The sequence below is a fragment of the Taudactylus pleione genome, unplaced genomic scaffold (genome assembly GCF_031769625.1).
Source record: "Taudactylus pleione unplaced genomic scaffold, aTauple2 ptg000129l, whole genome shotgun sequence".
NCBI lineage: Eukaryota > Metazoa > Chordata > Amphibia > Anura > Myobatrachidae > Taudactylus > Taudactylus pleione.
The window spans coordinates 8,182,577-8,200,616 of record NW_028284531.1 but is presented as its reverse complement, the minus strand read 5'-3'; the positions used below and the strand labels follow the sequence as shown (position 1 = coordinate 8,200,616).

The window sequence follows — 18,040 nt, the reverse complement described above, 5'->3', positions numbered from 1 at the left end:
CCCTTCTTCCTGACGCATAACCCCTAACACTACCCATACCACAGGTGCACCTGTCTCTTATCTCCTAGTCCCATCAAGTGTCTCTGACACTGTGGCTCACCCTTACCTTGGGCACAGGCTCACCGTCCCTTGGCTATGACTCAGCTCTGCTTACCCATGAAGATAATGAATTACTCGACCTACAGCCCTTGTCCGCATTCTATCTAGTTTATTGCTCTGTGTTGTTCCGAAGATATCTCAAGTTACAATTACTGTAGTTTTGATATTTCAAGTTCCACTATAATAATATTAATAATGCAAATATTACCTTGAACACAAAACACAGCTAAAAACAGATCCCTGACTGGATGGTGATCATTTCAGTCACAGAAGCGAATACTCGCTCACTCTATAGCACAGATCCCCAGGAAGAAAACATTGAATTTTATCTCCCTAAACTCAAACACCATAACTCCCCATGGTCCCAAATCCAAGTACATACCATCTATCTGTGTAATATAAAATTAAATCTTCTACCCCCTTATTGAACACATGTAGTCCACAAAATACTTATCTATATACAATATTTGTATGTATGTTAACAATAAACTAGAGAACTACTAAACAGATTTTGATCGGGTTTTCATTGAAAGGTTTCTCCTCTGAGTAACATAGGCCACACACTCAAACACTCACACTTTCTCCTCATCAGGAAGCCATTACAGAGATAACTTACTGGGCTTCGTCCAGCAGCAGCTCTTTGTGTAATGGAGGGGAGGGGCGGACGGACGGGGGGGGGGGGGGAACTTGTGACTGACAAGCTCCAGAGGACCCTAGTGCAGGAGAGGAAAGGGGGTGGCCACCACACGGCTCTAAGCAGGTAGACTGACTGACAACCAGGTGAGAGTCCCCTTCAACATAATACTTTAATCGGCAATTCAGGCATCATTAAAGAAATTAATGGTCACTCAGCATCATTGAATAGAATTACTAAACACTCGGCAATGATGGGCAGGCACTGCTAGTGTTACTATAAAAAATAAAAATTATTTGGTGCAGTGAGCACAGTGCCACCTGTGGGCCTTCAGTCTGTCCACAAATGGTGGCCAGAACCACTACTGGGTACAGAAACAAGCAACACAACAATACAGCTATAGTCTGGGGTACACCTGGGTTTCATGTTCCTGCAAAACTATACAATATGGAATATAAAAGGTTCAAGCTCTAGGCATGGTCAACAGTATTATTTACTTTTCTTGGGCTACACATTCAAGCCAATACATTTGTGTTTCCTTCTATTTGGAGTTAATAAAAGGTGCAGTAATGGCAGTGAGACACAAGATGGCTATGTAGCAGAACATCTAGTTACACTGCACAGAGTGCTTATATCCAACAGGTGCAGTAATGGCAGTGAGGTACAAGATGGCTATGTAGCAGCACATCTAGCTACACTGCACAGAGTGCTTATATCCAACAGGTGCAGTAATGGCGTCGAGACATAAGATTGCACGGAATGCTTATATCCAGGTGCAGTAATGGCGGTGAGACACAAGATGGCTATGTAGCAGCACATCTAGTTACACTGCAGAGTGCTTATATCCAGGTGCAGTAATGGCGGTGAGACACAAGATGGCTATGTAGCAGCACATCTAGTTACACTGCACAGAGTGCTTATATCCAACAGGTGCAGTAATGGCGGTGAGACACAAGATGGCTATGTAGCAGCACATCTAGTTACACTGCACAGAGTGCTTATATCCAGGTGCAGTAATGGCAGTGAGGTACAAGATGGCTATGTAGCAGCACATCTAGTTACACTGCACAGAGTGCTTATATCCAGGTGCAGTAATGGCAGTGAGGTACAAGATGGCTATGTAGCAGCACATCTAGTTACACTGCACAGAGTGCTTATATCCAACAGGTGCAGTAATGGCAGTGAGGTACAAGATGGCTATGTAGCAGCACATCTAGTTACACTGCACAGAGTGCTTATATCCAACAGGTGCAGAAATGGCGGTGAGACACAAGATGGCTATGTAGCAGCACATCTAGTTACACTGCACAGAGTGCTTATATCCAACAGGTGCAGTAATGGCGGTGAGACACAAGATGGCTATGTAGCAGCACATCTAGTTACACTGCACAGAGTGCTTATATCCAACAGGTGCAGTAATGGCGGTGAGACACAAGATGGCTATGTAGCAGCACATCTAGTTACATTGCACAGAGTGCTTATATCCAGGTGCAGTAATGGCAGTGAGACACAAGATGGCTATGTAGCAGCACATCTAGTTACACTGCACAGAGTGCTTATATCCAGGTGCAGTAATGGCGGTGAGACACAAGATAGCTATGTAGCAGCACATCTAGTTACACTGCACAGAGTGCTTATATCCAACAGGTGCAGTAATGGCGGTGAGACACAAGATGGCTATGTAGCAGCACATCTAGTTACACTGCACAGAGTGCTTATATCCAACAGGTGCAGTAATGGCGTCGAGACATAAGATTGCACGGAATGCTTATATCCAGGTGCAGTAATGGCAGTGAGACACAAGATGGCTATGTAGCAGCACATCTAGTTACACTGCACAGAGTGCTTATATCCAGGTGCAGTAATGGCGGTGAGACACAAGATGGCTATGTAGCAGCACATCTAGTTACACTGCACAGAGTGCTTATATCCAACAGGTGCAGTAATGGCAGTGAGGTACAAGATGGCTATGTAGCAGCACATCTAGTTACATTGCACAGAGTGCTTATATCCAACAGGTGCAGTAATGGCGTCGAGACATAAGATTGCACGGAATGCTTATATCCAGGTGCAGTAATGGCAGTGAGACACAAGATGGCTTTGTAGCAGCATATCTAGTTACACTGCAAGGAGTGCTTATATCCAACAAAATTTCATTACAAGACAAAAAAAAACATTTCTTGTGATGCTTTTAAGATTTTGTTTTTTTGAAAGGCAGATACCAGAATATGATTTAACAGCGAGAAAGATCTGATGAAACTCACCTTTTGGAGGCACCGGTGTGAAAGGAATAGTCTGGGACAATCGCATCAGATTGTTTCTTTCAACAGCTGAACAGAAAGAATTAGTAACAGTTAAAACGGAAACTAAATCAGTATAAAGCTCATGCACACCATCTAAGAACTAACCTGAATAACAATAATTTATGTCCACTATTGGCTTGAAAGGTGATCCAATACCTAATAGCGAAAAATAAATAAATCATTAAGGTCCATATATATTGTGTCACTTGGTATTAAATTGATAGGATTCATTTATCTTATTTGAAGCAATACACACCATTCAAGGCATCCTCCTCTGCCATAGACCTGTAAACAAAAGAGCCATTTAAAGATTAATTAAATAAGTGGGCCCCAAAATTAAAATGTGTATTGAATTCTGTAACATGTATGCCAAGGAAGAAACTTCAGATCCCCGAAAACACTTCAGATCCCTGAATACACTTCAGATCCCTGAATGCTTTATAATTTCTCATACGCACACTTAATCTAGAACAGACTACTGTGAGAGGACATAGTCTAAGAGGAAGGAGCTCATTAGTGAACCAAGAAGAGTATATAAAAACAATTTATATAGGGCTTTTCCTTCCATATTCCAGTGACCCCTTGCCACACAAAGAGAAAAAGAAAAGGTGACCAACTTTAATTCATTTGTTGCAATCCTCATGTTATATAAAATCAATTAGCTGTGTAAACTGAGAAAACTTGCGAAAGTTAAAATTGTGTGTGGAGTTAATCAGTTGCTGGTGCTAAATTGATTCAGCAAGTTTTATGCATAAAAGAGCAGTAGGCAAACTATTTGTATGGCATTCTTCCTAAAGTGTTGTAAATTATACCTCCGCAATCCTGCTCCATGCATGTTTTTGGGGAAACACAAAGTTACAAGAAGTCTGGAAGCATAGAACAATGTAATGTGCTTTTTTAAATAGGAAAATAAAAGCGATATGCTTCATTCATAATGTTTGCTGTAATACCATTGTCAATGCTTCATACAGTCCGGTGCATAAATATTGGGACATTGACAGAATTTTCATATTTTGGCCTCTATTCACCACCACAATGGCTTTGAAATTAAACTAAGAAGATGTGCTTTAACTGCAGACTTTCAGATTTAATTTGAGGGTAATTACATCCAAATCAGGTGAACGGTGTAGGAATTACAACGGTTTCTATATGTGCCTCCCACTTTTTAAGGGGCCAAAAGTAATGGGACAAACTAAACAATCCTAAACCTAACTTTCACTTTTTAATACTTTGTTGCAAATCCTTTGCAGGCAATTACAGCCTGAAGTCTGGAACGCATAGACATCACCAGACGCTGGGTTTCATCCCTGGTGATGCTCTGCCAGGCCTCTACTGCAAATGTCTTCAGTTCCTGCTTGTTCTTGGGGCATTTTCCCTTCAGTTTTGTCTTCATCAAGTGAAATGCATGCTCAATCGGATTCAGGTCAGGGGATTGACTTGGCCATTGCATAACATTCCACTTTTTAGCCTTAAAAAACTCTTAGGTTGCTTTTGCAGTATGCTTCGGGTCATTGTCCATCTGCACTGTGAAGCGCTGTCCAATGAGTTCTGAAGCATTTGACTGAATATGAGCATATAATATTGCCCGAAACACTTCAGAATTCATTCTGCTGCTTTTGTCAGCAGTCACATCATCAATAAATACAAGGGAACCAGTTCCATTGGCAGCCATACATGCCCACGCCATGACACTACCACCACCATGCTTCACTGATGAGGTGGTATGTTTTGGACCATGAGCAGTTCCTTTCCTACTCCATACTCTTCTCTTCCCATCACTCTGGTACAAGTTGATCTTTGTCTCATCTGTCCATAGGATGTTGTTCCAGAACTGTAATGGCTTTTTTAGATGATGTTTGGCAAACTCTAACCTGGTCTTCCTGTTTTTGTGGCTCACCAATGGTTTACATCTTGTGGTGAACCCTCTATATTCACTCTTGTGAAGTCTTCTCTTGATTGTTGACTTTGACACATATACACCTACCTCCTGGAGAGTGTTCTTGATTTGGCCAACTGTTGTGAAGGGGTTATCTTCACCAGGGAAATAATTCTTCTGTCATCCACCACAGTTGTTTTGCGTGGTCTTCCGGGTCTTTTGGTGTTGCTGAGCTCTCAGGTGCGTTCTTTCTTTTTAAGAATGTTCCAAACAGTTGATTTGGCCATACCTAATGCTTTTGCTATCTCTCTGATGGGTTTGAATCTCATACTGAGAGTCGACAGCAACTGATTCCAAATGCAAATGTCACACCTAAAATCAACTCCAGACCTTTTACCTGCTTAATTGATAATGAAATAATGAGGGAATAGCCCACACCTGTCCATTAAATAGCTTTTGAGGTGATAGTCCCATTACTTTTGGCCCCTTAAAAAGTGGGAGGCACATATAGAAACCATTGTAATTCCTACACCGTTCACCTGATTTGGATGTAATTACCCTCAAATTAAATCTGAAAGTCTGCAGTTAAAGCACATCCTGTGTTTCATTTCAAAGCCATTGTGGTGGTGAATAGAGGCCAAAATATGAAAATTCTGTCAATGTCCCAATATTTATGCACCTGACTGTATATACCCTTGTTACTGTCCTATTTCCTAGTAGTGTGCAGTAGATCAGTGTTCTGTGCATATTCAGAAAAATGAAGAGGATTCCACAGTGTAGTATAGGTTGAAGACTTGGAGACAGCAGCTTCTAAATCATAATGCCCTTAGTCTATAATATAGCATACTTGCCAACAATCTAGCTGCCCCTTCTGGGAGGAGGTAGACAGGTTGGAACAGCGGGGTCGTGACAAGTTTTGCGGGGTTGGAGCAGGGGCGTGACTCCGCAATTGCTGCCCCATCCCACAATGCCAAGATTACCGGCAATGTGCAGCAAGACCATGACGAGGCGATTCAGTATGAATCGAGTCATTCGCTCCCGCCGGACTGCCCACTTGTATTCTAGTGGGAGGCTACGGGAAGGTGTGGATGGTGCCGGGTGGAAAGTGGACAGCGACTGTGGGGTGCGGGGAACATGTCTACTCTTCCGGGGGAGCCACATTATTTCGGGAGCCTCCCGTCCATTCTGGGAGAGTAGACATATACGGTCAATAGCACGAGCAAAAGTAATCTTTTCCTCCACATTTGTCACGTTGGGATGCAGTCACCATGTTGACATTCAAAATATCATGTGAAATGTCAACATTCTGCAGAATGCCAACATTAGGACTAGGCTCCGGGGTGAAGGTTAGGATTAGGTTGGGGGAGAGGGTTAGTGTACTTCACAGCCGATACAGATGACAACGCTGGAACTCTGCATCATCTGACATTGCCGGACCCAAAAGACACTGTTGTACTGCCAGAGCTGAACAGAGGTAAGTAACTGCCTCACCGTCAGGACCCACTGTTCTGTCGACAAACTGAGCATGTCGACATAGTGAGAAGATGACATGCTGCAATGCTGAATGTCAACAAACTATACTGAACCCATCATGTGTAGGGCTCCAACAGATATGAAACACATCCCTGTGGCATGACGACTGCTCAGCTCATGGGGGGAAAAAAAAAAAATTCAGATCATGCAACCAAATTGAAGCATGAACTGAATAAAATAAAAGTTGTAAGAAGAGAGTGTACACAGATTCCCAGAGACAAAACCTGAACTGCTGAAGAAAAGTAAAGCAAACAGAATAGAAAGTATGATAATACGTAGGTTTCAAGTAAATTTGTGTAACAAGCCTTACTTTGGTTTGCCTGACGAGGAATGAGCCTGTAGCAAATCCTGTGGGAGACACATGCAGATTATACAGTGAATATATCTCAAATTAGGCACAAAGTCAGCAGATTCAAAGACTATGCGATAACATTTAAGATGCATTGGTATGTGCGATCACATGTAGGTGCATGTGTTCTCACACTATAGATGCAGTACATTACTGTAAAAACAGCACTTGAATGTGCCATATGTAACTGGTACATCTATGCATTGTAGAAAAAAAACAGGATTTTGGTACTTACCGTTAAATCCATTTCTCCGATTCCACAGGGGACACTGGAGCTTCATGACATTGGGGTATAGACGGTGGGTTGAGTTGAGCCTGGCACTTTAAAAATCTACAAGTGTGACTGGCTCCTCCCCCTCTATGCCCCATCAACCCCAGTTTTAAAGAACTGAGCCCGAGAGGAGACGGAGAACAGACTGAAGAACAGAGAAGGAGAACAGGAAAAGAAACATCCAACATACTGACACACTGCAAGAACACAGCAGGCTGCAGTGATAAACAGTCACACAATAAAACAGACAAAACTGCAACAGAACTGAAGCAGAACAAACAACTGAGAACAGGCAAGAAGCACTGGGTGGGCGTCCAGTGTCCCCTGTGGAATCGGAGAAATGGATTTAACGGTAAGTACCAAAATCCTGTTTTCTCCTTCATCCACTAGGGGACACTGGAGCTTCATGACATTGGGGACGTCCCAAAGCTACCCTCCTGGGGGGGAGAGTGCTGAACGCCCTGCAAGACACTACGACCAAAATTTGAAGCAGAAGCCGCAAAAGTGTCAAATCTGTAGAAACGTACAAAAGTATGAACCGAAGACCACGTCGCTGCCCTACAAAGCTGTGAAGCCGAGACACCTCTACGTGCCGCCCAAGAAGTACCCACAGAGCGCGTAGAATGCGCAGAAATGGATACCGGCGGTGGTCGAGCAGAAGCAACATATGCCTGACGAATAGTCAGACGAATCCACCTGGCCAAAGTTTGTTTAGACGCCGGCCAGCCACGCCGATTAGCATCATAAAGGACGAATAGAGCCTCTGATTTACGTAGCCCCTCAGTACGGGACACATAAATGCGAAGTGCCCGAACCACATCCAAGGAGTGAGAATCCCCAGAAGAGTCCGACAACGCTGGCACTACAATCGGCTGATTCAGATGAAAACCCGAGACCACCTTGGGCAAAAAGGAAGGCCGGGTACGAAGTTCCGCCCGATCTTCGTGAAAAATCAAGTAAGGGGAACGGCAGGACAAGGCTCCAAGTTCCGACATACGTCTGGCCGAAGCCAGGGCCAATAAAAGGATCATCTTCCAAGTCAAATACTTCAATTCCACCTCCTGCAAAGGCTCAAAGGTGGATGACTGAAGAAAAGATAAAACAAGATTCAGGTCCCAAGGAGCCGTGGGTGGCACAAAGGGGGGCTGAATTCTAAGAACCCCTTGAAAAAAGGTCTGAACCTCCGGAATCAGAGCTAGGCGACGCTGGAAAAAAATAGAAAGAGCAGAAATCTGCACTTTAAGCGATCCCAAGCGTAACCCCGCATCGAGGCCTTTTTGAAGAAAAAGAAGAAGACGTGGTAAATGAAAAGAGGAAGTGGAGGATCCACGACCTTCACACCAGGAGATATAAGCCCTCCAAATGCGATGATAATGCGCTGATGTTACCGGTTTTCTAGCCCTAAGCATGGTAGGAATGACCGACCTAGGAACTCCATGGCTTCTTAGGATGGCGGTCTCAATAGCCACGCCGTTAAACGAAGCCGCCGTAAATCCGGGTACACACATGGACCCTGTTGTAGAAGGTCCGATCGTAGCGGAAGATGCCAAGGTTCGTCTGCCAGAAGGAATAAAAGATCGGAGTACCAAACCCGACGAGGCCAATCCGGAGCCACTAGGATGACGGTGGACGACTCTCGTTTGATCCGCTTGAGAATCCGAGGGAGGAGCGGAAACGGTGGGAACAGGTACACAAGGCTGTACGGCCAAGGGATCAGTAAAGCATCCGCTCCCACCGCTGCCGGATCCATGGTCCTGGAGCAGTAAAGGGGTAGTTGATGATTTATCCGAGATGCCATCAGGTCTATCTGTGGCTTCCCCCATCTGCAAACCAGTTGATGAAAGACCTCGGGATGAAGGGACCACTCCCCGGGATGAAGATCCTGACGACTGAGGTAGTCCGCTTCCCAGTTGTCGACCCCCGGAATAAACACTGCTGAAATGACCTCTACGTGTCTTTCTGCCCACAGAAGGATGCGACTGGCTTCTCTCATTGCCATCCGACTGCGGGTTCCCCCTTGGCGATTTATGTATGCCACTGCCGTGGCGTTGTCTGATTGTATCCGAACCGGAAGTCCTCGTAACAGAGGAGCAGCCTGTATCAAAGCTCTGTAGACTGCCCGCAGTTCGAGAACATTGATTGGTAAGAGGGACTCCTGCTGCGACCAAAGCCCCTGGAAGTGATTGTCCAGAACCACCGCTCCCCATCCGCGGAGGCTGGCGTCCGTGGTGACCAAGGTCCAATTCCAAATTCCGAAGCGGCGACCCGCTAACAGATGCTCCGTCCGAAGCCACCAGAGCAAGGATATGCGGGTCCGGGGAGACAGACGCACCAGCCGATGCATCTGTAGGTGGGACCCGGACCACTGAGACAGAAGATCCAGTTGCAATATTCTGGAGTGAAATCTGCCGAATTGGATGGCCTCGAAGGAAGCCACCATTTTCCCCAGGAGACGGATGCAAAGATGCACAGATACTTTCCTGGGTCTGAGCACTAGACGAACCAGCTCCTGTATGGCTATGGCCTTGTCCCTTGGCAAGAATATACGAAGCAGAACAGTGTCTAGAATCATTCCTAGGAACTGAAGTCTCTGGGACGGCATCAACTGAGACTTCTGGAAGTTCACAATCCATCCATGTTGAATGAGAATCTGATGTGTAAGGGACACTTGGTGTAAAAGGACTTCTGCCGTCGGAGCCTTGATGAGTAAATCGTCTAGGTACGGAACTATCGTCACCCCCCGAGAGCGCAAGTGAGACACCATGACGGCCATCACTTTGGTGAATACCCTGGGAGCTGACGAGAGACCGAATGGCAGGGCCTGAAACTGGAAATGAGCTTCCCTGATGGCAAATCTGAGGAAAGCCTGGTGAGGAACCCAAATTGGGACATGCAGATAGGCGTCCTTGATATCTATCGACACCAGAAACTCTTCTGCCTCTAGTCCCGCAATGACAGAATGGAGAGATTCCATCTTGAACCTGTGAAATGAAAGATACTGGTTCAATGATTTCAGATTCAGAATGGGTCTGACTGACCCATCTGGTTTCGGAACCACAAAAAGGTTTGAGTAAAACCCTTGTTGCCTTTGTGCAGTGGGAACCGCCACAAGGACCTCGGCCAGCAAAAGTTTCTCGATCGCTTGACGCAAAATTAGTTGCTTCAAGGGATCGACGGGCAAACCTGTTGTAAAATAACGCCGAGGAGGAGTGAAAGCGAACTCGATCTTGTACCCCTGAGATACCAGATTTCGAACCCAAGTGTCTGGAGAAGTCCGTCTCCAAACCTCCGAGAAACGCTGGAGGCGTGCCCCCACCTTCGGATTTCCGAGATGGGATGGGAGCCAGTCATGCCACAGGCTTGTCTGCTGGCTTGGGATCTGGACGGCGGCCAATATTTGCTTGACGTCCTCTAGTACGGCCTCCTCGCCCCGCTGAAGACGAACCTCGCGATCGTCCCTGAAATCTTGCCGATGCTCGAAAGGAACGAAAGGAAGGTCCCCTAAACGAGCGACGCGGAGGAGATGCTGATGAAGGTAGAAAAGTACTCTTACCTCCAGTGGCCAGCGAAATCCATTTGTCCAGCTCTGGACCAAATAAAATATCGCCTGTGAAAGGAAGAGCTTCCACTGCTCTTTTTGACTCCGCATCCGCTTGCCAGGCACGAAGCCAAAGTGCCCGGCGAGCAGAGACCGCCGAAGCAGAAATCCTAGCGCCTACCTGGCCGATATCTCTGGAGGCGTCTCCTAAGTATACAGCAGACTCCTGAATATGTTCTGCCAAGGTAATCAGATCTGCTCGCGGAGTGCTGGATCTAAGACCCTCAGTCAATTGTTCCGCCCACTTTTCCACAGCCTTGTTGACCCAAGATCCTACCAAGGCCGGGCGGAGAAGTGCACCTGCGGCCGTATAAATGGATTTCAAAGTGGTTTCTAATCTCCGCTCTGAGGTTTCCTTCAATGTAGTAGCTCCTGGAACAGGTAACGTGGTCTTCTTTGACAACCGAGAAACCGAAGAATCCACAGGTGGCGGGGTCTCCCACCTCTTCCTATTTTCCGCAGGAAATGGGTAAAGAGAGAAGAAACGCTTAGGAATCTGGAATTTACGGTCCGGATTCTGCCAGGCTGCCGTCATCTGTTCATCCAACTGGAGAGAAACAGGGAATGTGACGGCCATCTTCTGTGACCTGGCAAATAAGGAGTCTTCTAACGATTCTGGAGCTTCCTGGCCAGAAATCTTAAGAACTTCCCTTACCGCTAGAATGAGTGCGTCAATACCTTGCAATGCCTCAGGTTCTTGTGAGCAAGTCTCTACGTCTGATTCGTCCAGCATCTCCCCTTCCTCCTGAGACGAGTGATCCGCTGCCGAATCCTCATCCGACTGGAGAACCGCCGGAAGAGCCCTCTTTTTAGATGAGCGACTTACCGTAGCTTCAGGAGCTTTAGACGCAGAACCCATCACTTGAGCAAGGCTATTCACCGAGCGGACTAAATTCTGAGCCCACGCTGGTTCTGCTAGAACAGAAGGGTGAGATGTGCCAGGTAGATCTCTGGCAGACTCCCGTTCCCTACGGGAAGCGGCTAATTCAGAAGAAAGGTCCGCCATGACCCCGGCCAAACTATTTATGAAGGAGGGAGTGACAGACTGCGTGTTAGCACTGTCTGCTTCACATGTCTCGCACAGGGAAGACCCTTCGGAGCGAGCATGGGTAAACTTCTTCCTGCACTTAGTGCAGGCAAACAGCTTTTGTGATGCAGTTTTTTCTGTCCTGGATGTCATCATGTACTCACAGACAAGCACCACATACAATTCAGGAATGCAGAAGAAGTATAGGGAGAAGCAGAATTACAATAATAATGCTACTCAAGTATGGGAGCAGACAGAGCAATAAGGGAGGAGCAGAATTTCAATAATAATGCTACTCAAATTGCATGCAGAGCAGTATAAGAGGAGCAGAATTTCAAGAAAATGCAACTCAGTAACAGGGGCAGACAGGCATATAAGGGAGGAGCAATCAATAGGACCAGAAAGTAGTTAAAACCACCCTCTGTATTTACAGGCCCCCTGTAGATGCTCTCATCTGCTCCTCTCCCCCTCCGCTCAGTGCCTGCAGTCTGAGGCGCCACTCCCGTTCAGAGCGCGCCAAACTAGCCCAGGCAGTGAAGGAGGAAGAGGAGGAGGGACCCATAAGCTCCTCCCCTAATGGCCGCCGCTTTGTATGCGCGCGGCATACACTTATACAGTGGGACGTTCTGTCCCCGCACTAACAGCGGGGGCAAGCGGCACGACCGCCGCCAGTGATAACCGTGCCGGTGCCTTTTACACAAGCACCGGCACGCAGAGGCAGGACCGCTGTGAGCGCGCCTACCTAACAGCCAGCGCCGGTGTTCTATCACAACACCAGCGTGGCAACTGACAGCGGGGGCTGACAGCCGCGCGCTGTTTTCAGACCCAGCAGTTATTTTCACCTCTCCTGCTAGTCAGGAGAGGTGTGTTACTCACCGGGCTGCTGCGGCCAGAGCGCTGGGCAGTGAGGGGAGAGCGGGGACCCGGACACAAGCCCGTGGTAGCTGTGGCGGGCCCCGCTGAGTCTGATGACTCCTAACTGCCTAAAGCAGCCTCCCCTCCATAGGGTGACCGGACACAGGCTGCAGTAGCCGTGTGGTCCCCTCTCTGGCGGCTCCCACGATGCAGGCAGACTGTCACAGCTAACAGTCTGCCTGTCCTCTTGTGATTTTGATTCTTTCTATATAAAATTAATATAAGGGCTGGAGACAGCCCCTGTGCACCGGCTCTACTCGGGCACATTCTAAAAACTGGGGTTGATGGGGCATAGAGGGGGAGGAGCCAGTCACACTTGTAGATTTTTAAAGTGCCAGGCTCAACTCAACCCACCGTCTATACCCCAATGTCATGAAGCTCCAGTGTCCCCTAGTGGATGAAGGAGAAAGTGGCAGCACCTAATGACCACACAGTCATGTGATGCAGGGAGTAAGGCAATGACAGGTTTAGCAAACCTGGGGCATTCTATGACGCAGGCTGTTATCTCGACTGCTTCCCACTGCTCCCCATGCAGCAAGTGTTTGATTATAAAATTTCAAGGATATTCCTTTATTAGTAATTAACACCCCAAGGCCATCAGGAAGATATCAGAGAATACTCCAGGACATCAGCCTATTTCATTACTGCAGCAAAGGTAAACGTTTGTACAAACCACTAGAAAGGCTTCTTTGGAGTCATCCACATTGGTCTCTTCAGTCAGAGAGGCTCTCCGGCTACTGCTATGCACTAAAAGGAAAAGAAATGGTGTTAATAGGTGGTACCCACAGAAATGTAGGTGGACAGGGTCTGCATTACAGATACTTTAGCAAGGCATTTTATCAGCATGCTGCCTATGAAGCCAGCCATGAATAATCAAAGGCACCCTCTACATGGCACTGACAGACCTGTGTAAAATAATGGCTAAGACCCCCTACATAAGACTTACACTGGTCTGAGCGCAGGGACAGGGAGATTTTAGTCAGCTCCATAAATCCAGCACAGGATCTCACTTGTTTCAGGCTGGCAGTGGGACAGGTGTCAATCTACGGAAAAGTTAAAACAATTTCATCAAGACTTTCAATTAAACAATGAATGATGTGGATTTTAAATCACAAATGACATCAGAAATGTAATGGGCTTACCACATTCGCTGGATTTATTTCTCCCTTATTTTGGCTTTCATGTTTCTTAATTTGTAGCATTACATTGTCTCGGTGACCTGAAAGATACACAAACTCAGAGCATCGCCCTCAGAACTGCAGCAATACATAGATGGAGACTCAATGCTGACTCACCACAACTTCTGAGGCTACTGAAACTCATCTACTTATTGATTTAAAATTAAAAAAATAAGATCAAGACACAAATAAAACGTTCACACATAATTCATACTATATTTAGCTATATATATTTACATTACGACACACACTATAATATACATGTAAAAATAAAAAAAAATGCCTAATGCTCCCTTAGGTTTTTAAAAAAAGGTCATCTCCATTCTGTCCATCTCCTACAGACCTTACAGTTCATTGCTTATTTGTATCCAAAAAGAAACATGAACAGGACCTCAGCACCTCTATGTACTCTATGTACTCTATGTACTCTATGTACTCTATGTACTCTATGTACTCTATGTACTCTATGTACTCTATGTACTCTATGTACTAAACTTGCTTGCACAATTAATTAAAAGCAGTACAGTCTCAGTAATCAGTGAAGTGCTTATGGATGATACAAGGAAAAAGCTTCAAGATGTGGAAAAAAATGCTATTTAGGAGTAAAGGGGCCTATACATTAGGCGACCTGAAAAACTGAACAACTAGCGTTCAGTCCTTCAGGTTGCCTAGGTGCGGTGCCCGCACTGAACGGCGTTCACTGAACGTCATTCAGTGCAGGGGACCAACCTCCTATCTGAGAACATGCCGGAACCTGACGATCGTTGACGGGCATGTTCCACAGATAGTCGGCGTGCACGCTTCGCCGGTCCTTGCCGGCTATCCATTAGACGACTTTCTGAACGTTCCAACCAAAACCTCCTGGTTTTGGTCGCATCATTCAGAAAGTCGTTAAATTGATAGGCACCTTTAGACAACAAACCTAGGAGACAGGGCAGGGGATGCAGCCATATACACTAAACCAAAGTTATCAACTCTGACATGTCTACAAAAAGCAGCACTTGGTAATATATGTCCTACCTGAATATTCTAAAAATGATATGAAACAAATTTGACAGAACAGAGAAGGGGGAGCAGCAGTCTAACAGTATTATACCCCTTTCACACCGCTATCCCGGGTCACACCCAGGATTTTGTACACTGGCCCATCCCAAGGCGACCCGGCTGAGACCATTTTCAGACTGACAGCCAGACCGGCTTATTGCTGGGTCGATGAGGTCACCACCATCACTTTCCGAGCTGGCATTTGGAGATAATCTCATCTCCAAGTGCCAACCATTCCTATCCTTCCTATGTGGTGAACGGGACCCGGGTTACCCGTTCACACTCCACCGTGAGCCGGACTCAACAAGTGTTCAACCCTGCTCGTTACCTGGGTTGAAATGCAGGGTCGCTCGACCTGGGTTATTTCAACCTGGCCCTTTCACACTGAGCAATAACCCGGGGTGCTGTGCGTTCATGTGACATTACCCGGGTTATTGCTGACAGTGTGATAGGGGCATTAAATATGCAGAAGAGAGGGTTTACTAATGGGGATAAAGCACTTTATAAATATACTGGTAATAATAAACCTAGTGTTTGGGGAAGTGTAAGGATTAAGAGGACTGTATGGTTTTCGTGACTAATTAAGAGAACCAAACCATTTTTATGCCCTCAATGCTAAAGTCACTATGTAGCTTCAAAATCAACAGTTATGGCAATGTAATGTAAAAATGAAAATACACTTGGTTAATCAAGAAAACAAACAATCTCTCTCTCTATCTATATCTATCTCTATATATAAGTAGCTAGTTGACCGGCAGATGATATGCCACCGGTCTATATCCCGACATCAAAAGCCCAACAGGGGACTTAAGATAGGTGTCTAAATACCGATGGGGGAGGGGAATGTATGGAGAGGTTAGCTTTCGGAACTTCCGGGGGGACTTATGCACCCCACAGGGAGGGTTAGGCTAGGAGGAAGGGGGGGGGGGGTAGGGTTTGCAGCAGCTAACACATACACGTGTTACACTATACATATATATTTATCCATCCTACACTAACCTGCTCCACAACAGTAAAACAAAAACTACACATACCAACAAAGGCTCCAAATTCTACAGTATTTTCTGCTTCTTTTGAGGATCTTTGATGGAGAGACATTCCCAACCTAGATGTCGCTTCCATTTGAGTTTTCGAGCTTGGCTGTGTTGGCGTGCTTACAAAAAATGTAGCTGTAGGTGACGTGCTACTGGTGGTGTTGTCAGAGTTCTGGGTATCGATGAGAGCCTGGATTCGCTCTGCACTGTTGGGCGATTCTGTAGGACAGTCAGCAGTAGAAACTAAGGCACATCCAGATGGACCAGCCTCTGGAATATTAAGGTTTTCTCTCAGAGGTGGAAAAAAGTCTTCACCCACCTTTTTGCCTATGGCATTTCTTTCATCCCTCAGAGAAATGTTGAAAAGAAAGTTGCTGTTACCCTCAGGACTACCTTGTGGAAATGAAGAGCCAAAGAAGTTGCTAACACTCTGCTTTTTCCTCATGGAGGTGCGGAGGGGGCCATCATCAACCAAGGTTTGCCCCAAATGCTTTGAAATGCTCAGTTCTCGGGTGATTTCATTGTGAACCTTGCTAGCCTCAGATGCTTTTTGTGCAGTCAGGGTTTTCAGGGTGTCCACAGTAAGTGCTGACAGGTCTTGAAGGTGTCCAATCTGTGAATCCAAAGAGTGTAACGAACGTTTTATATAGTTAACACGATCTCCAACCTCTTTAATTTGTATACACATCTGCTCGACCCTAGAAATTCCAAGATAGATTAAAATGTTACATACAGAATTGCAATACTGAATATTCATAAGGCTTGATTACACCTACAATGTAAACATTTGTGCATAACACGAAATGCATGTGAATACTACAAATTTTAAATAAAAATGTAAGTAGCAACGTTAATGAAGTCTATGTAAGCACACAACTATTGGTGTATCATATTAATTGTAGATTGTAACCACATTTGGGTAGAAGCCAAGCACAATGCTCAATTGTAGAATAAGCGTGCATCCAGCAGAGTTTTGATTCCAATCCAATTCCCCTAGGTAACGATGGGAGTACTATACAGGCCCTTCCCTCATCTCTGGTGGTGCACCACCACTATTCTGTCCTCGCCACAGAACAGTGGCACTGAAGTGGATTCTGATGCCATCTCCTAGAGTAAAATTATCTAGGAAACATAAAATTACACTAGAGCCCAGACGTCATCAGTAGCTTCCAATACTCTGAAAAGAATTGGACTTGGATTGAGTATGGAGCAGATTTCCTAAAAGATACTTTGGCTTGGAGATTTAAATGTTAATCTTCCAACTCATACACTGGGGTAAAAGATGTGACAGTGTGTTTGGACAGAGGGGAAAAACAAACACCCTTGCTACAAGTGAGCCAGTGCCAGGCTGATTCACTTTTAAAAAGTTCATCAACCTGGTCTGGTTAAGGGGACAGGGGATGTGATAACACAGTTCCAGCCTTTGTGTAGATACTGTATAAAAATGGCAGCAAATTCCCTAATAAAATGTAATCCATCTATCTGTACGTCATGTGTATATTCATCACTAGATTTTAGTGGTATGTAACCACTCTTTAGAGCGAATATCGAGCAACAAACTCTAGTCTTCATAAAGATCCTACTCTATTCCTACAAGACACCTAGGGGTATATTTACTAAAGTGCAGGTTTTTTAGAAGTGGAAATGTTGCCCATAGCAACCAATCAGATCCTTCTTAACATTTATCTAGCACCTTACAGAAGAGAATAGCTAGAATCTGATTGGCTGCTATGGGCAGCAATTCCACTTTCGAAAAACACGCACTTTAGTAAATATACCCCCTATGATCAAGCTACAGATTTCCCAGTCTAATTTGTCCCTTGGCTGACCTGTCTGCGCTCAATCCTAATCCACAGAAAATTATTTTTTAAAAAAACTTCAAAGTGGTTCTGAAGAAACTTCACACATTACCCGGAAGTAAATTTTAATGATGCAGCTTAAAGTCTGGTAACGGAACAAATTAATTTACTGCAAATGGGGCACTGCAGTAATGCTCAATTGACACCTGCCAAGTAGAACCAGGAGGATTGGTCAGTATCAACAGGATACTTGATGGTAAAGCACTAGATAATGTCGGGCGGTCCGTACACACTGCACGATCTGGTGTATGACCGCCCAGTATATAACTCCCCTGCCACATCCAGAAGCATGGTGTCGGCCACCGGATCTTGAGATCTAC

At 45.5% G+C, this 18,040-nt stretch overlaps 1 protein-coding gene across 2 annotated transcripts in view; it reads right to left on the bottom strand.

Moving 5' to 3' along the window:
* TRPM7 (transient receptor potential cation channel subfamily M member 7) overlaps positions 1 to 18,040 on the bottom strand; it is a 116,275-nt gene that overhangs the window by 12,074 nt on the left and 86,161 nt on the right. For both annotated transcript variants that reach the window (XM_088472823.1, XM_088472822.1), the window contains exons 26-33: positions 15,862 to 16,559; positions 13,748 to 13,824; positions 13,552 to 13,648; positions 13,279 to 13,352; positions 6,756 to 6,793; positions 3,293 to 3,321; positions 3,142 to 3,192; positions 2,998 to 3,063 (exon numbers count right to left, since the gene is read on the bottom strand). In XM_088472823.1, coding sequence (XP_088328949.1) covers positions 2,998 to 3,063; positions 3,142 to 3,192; positions 3,293 to 3,321; positions 6,756 to 6,793; positions 13,279 to 13,352; positions 13,552 to 13,648; positions 13,748 to 13,824; positions 15,862 to 16,559 — 1,130 coding nt within the window. The remainder of the gene's footprint in view (positions 1 to 2,997; positions 3,064 to 3,141; positions 3,193 to 3,292; positions 3,322 to 6,755; positions 6,794 to 13,278; positions 13,353 to 13,551; positions 13,649 to 13,747; positions 13,825 to 15,861; positions 16,560 to 18,040) is intronic.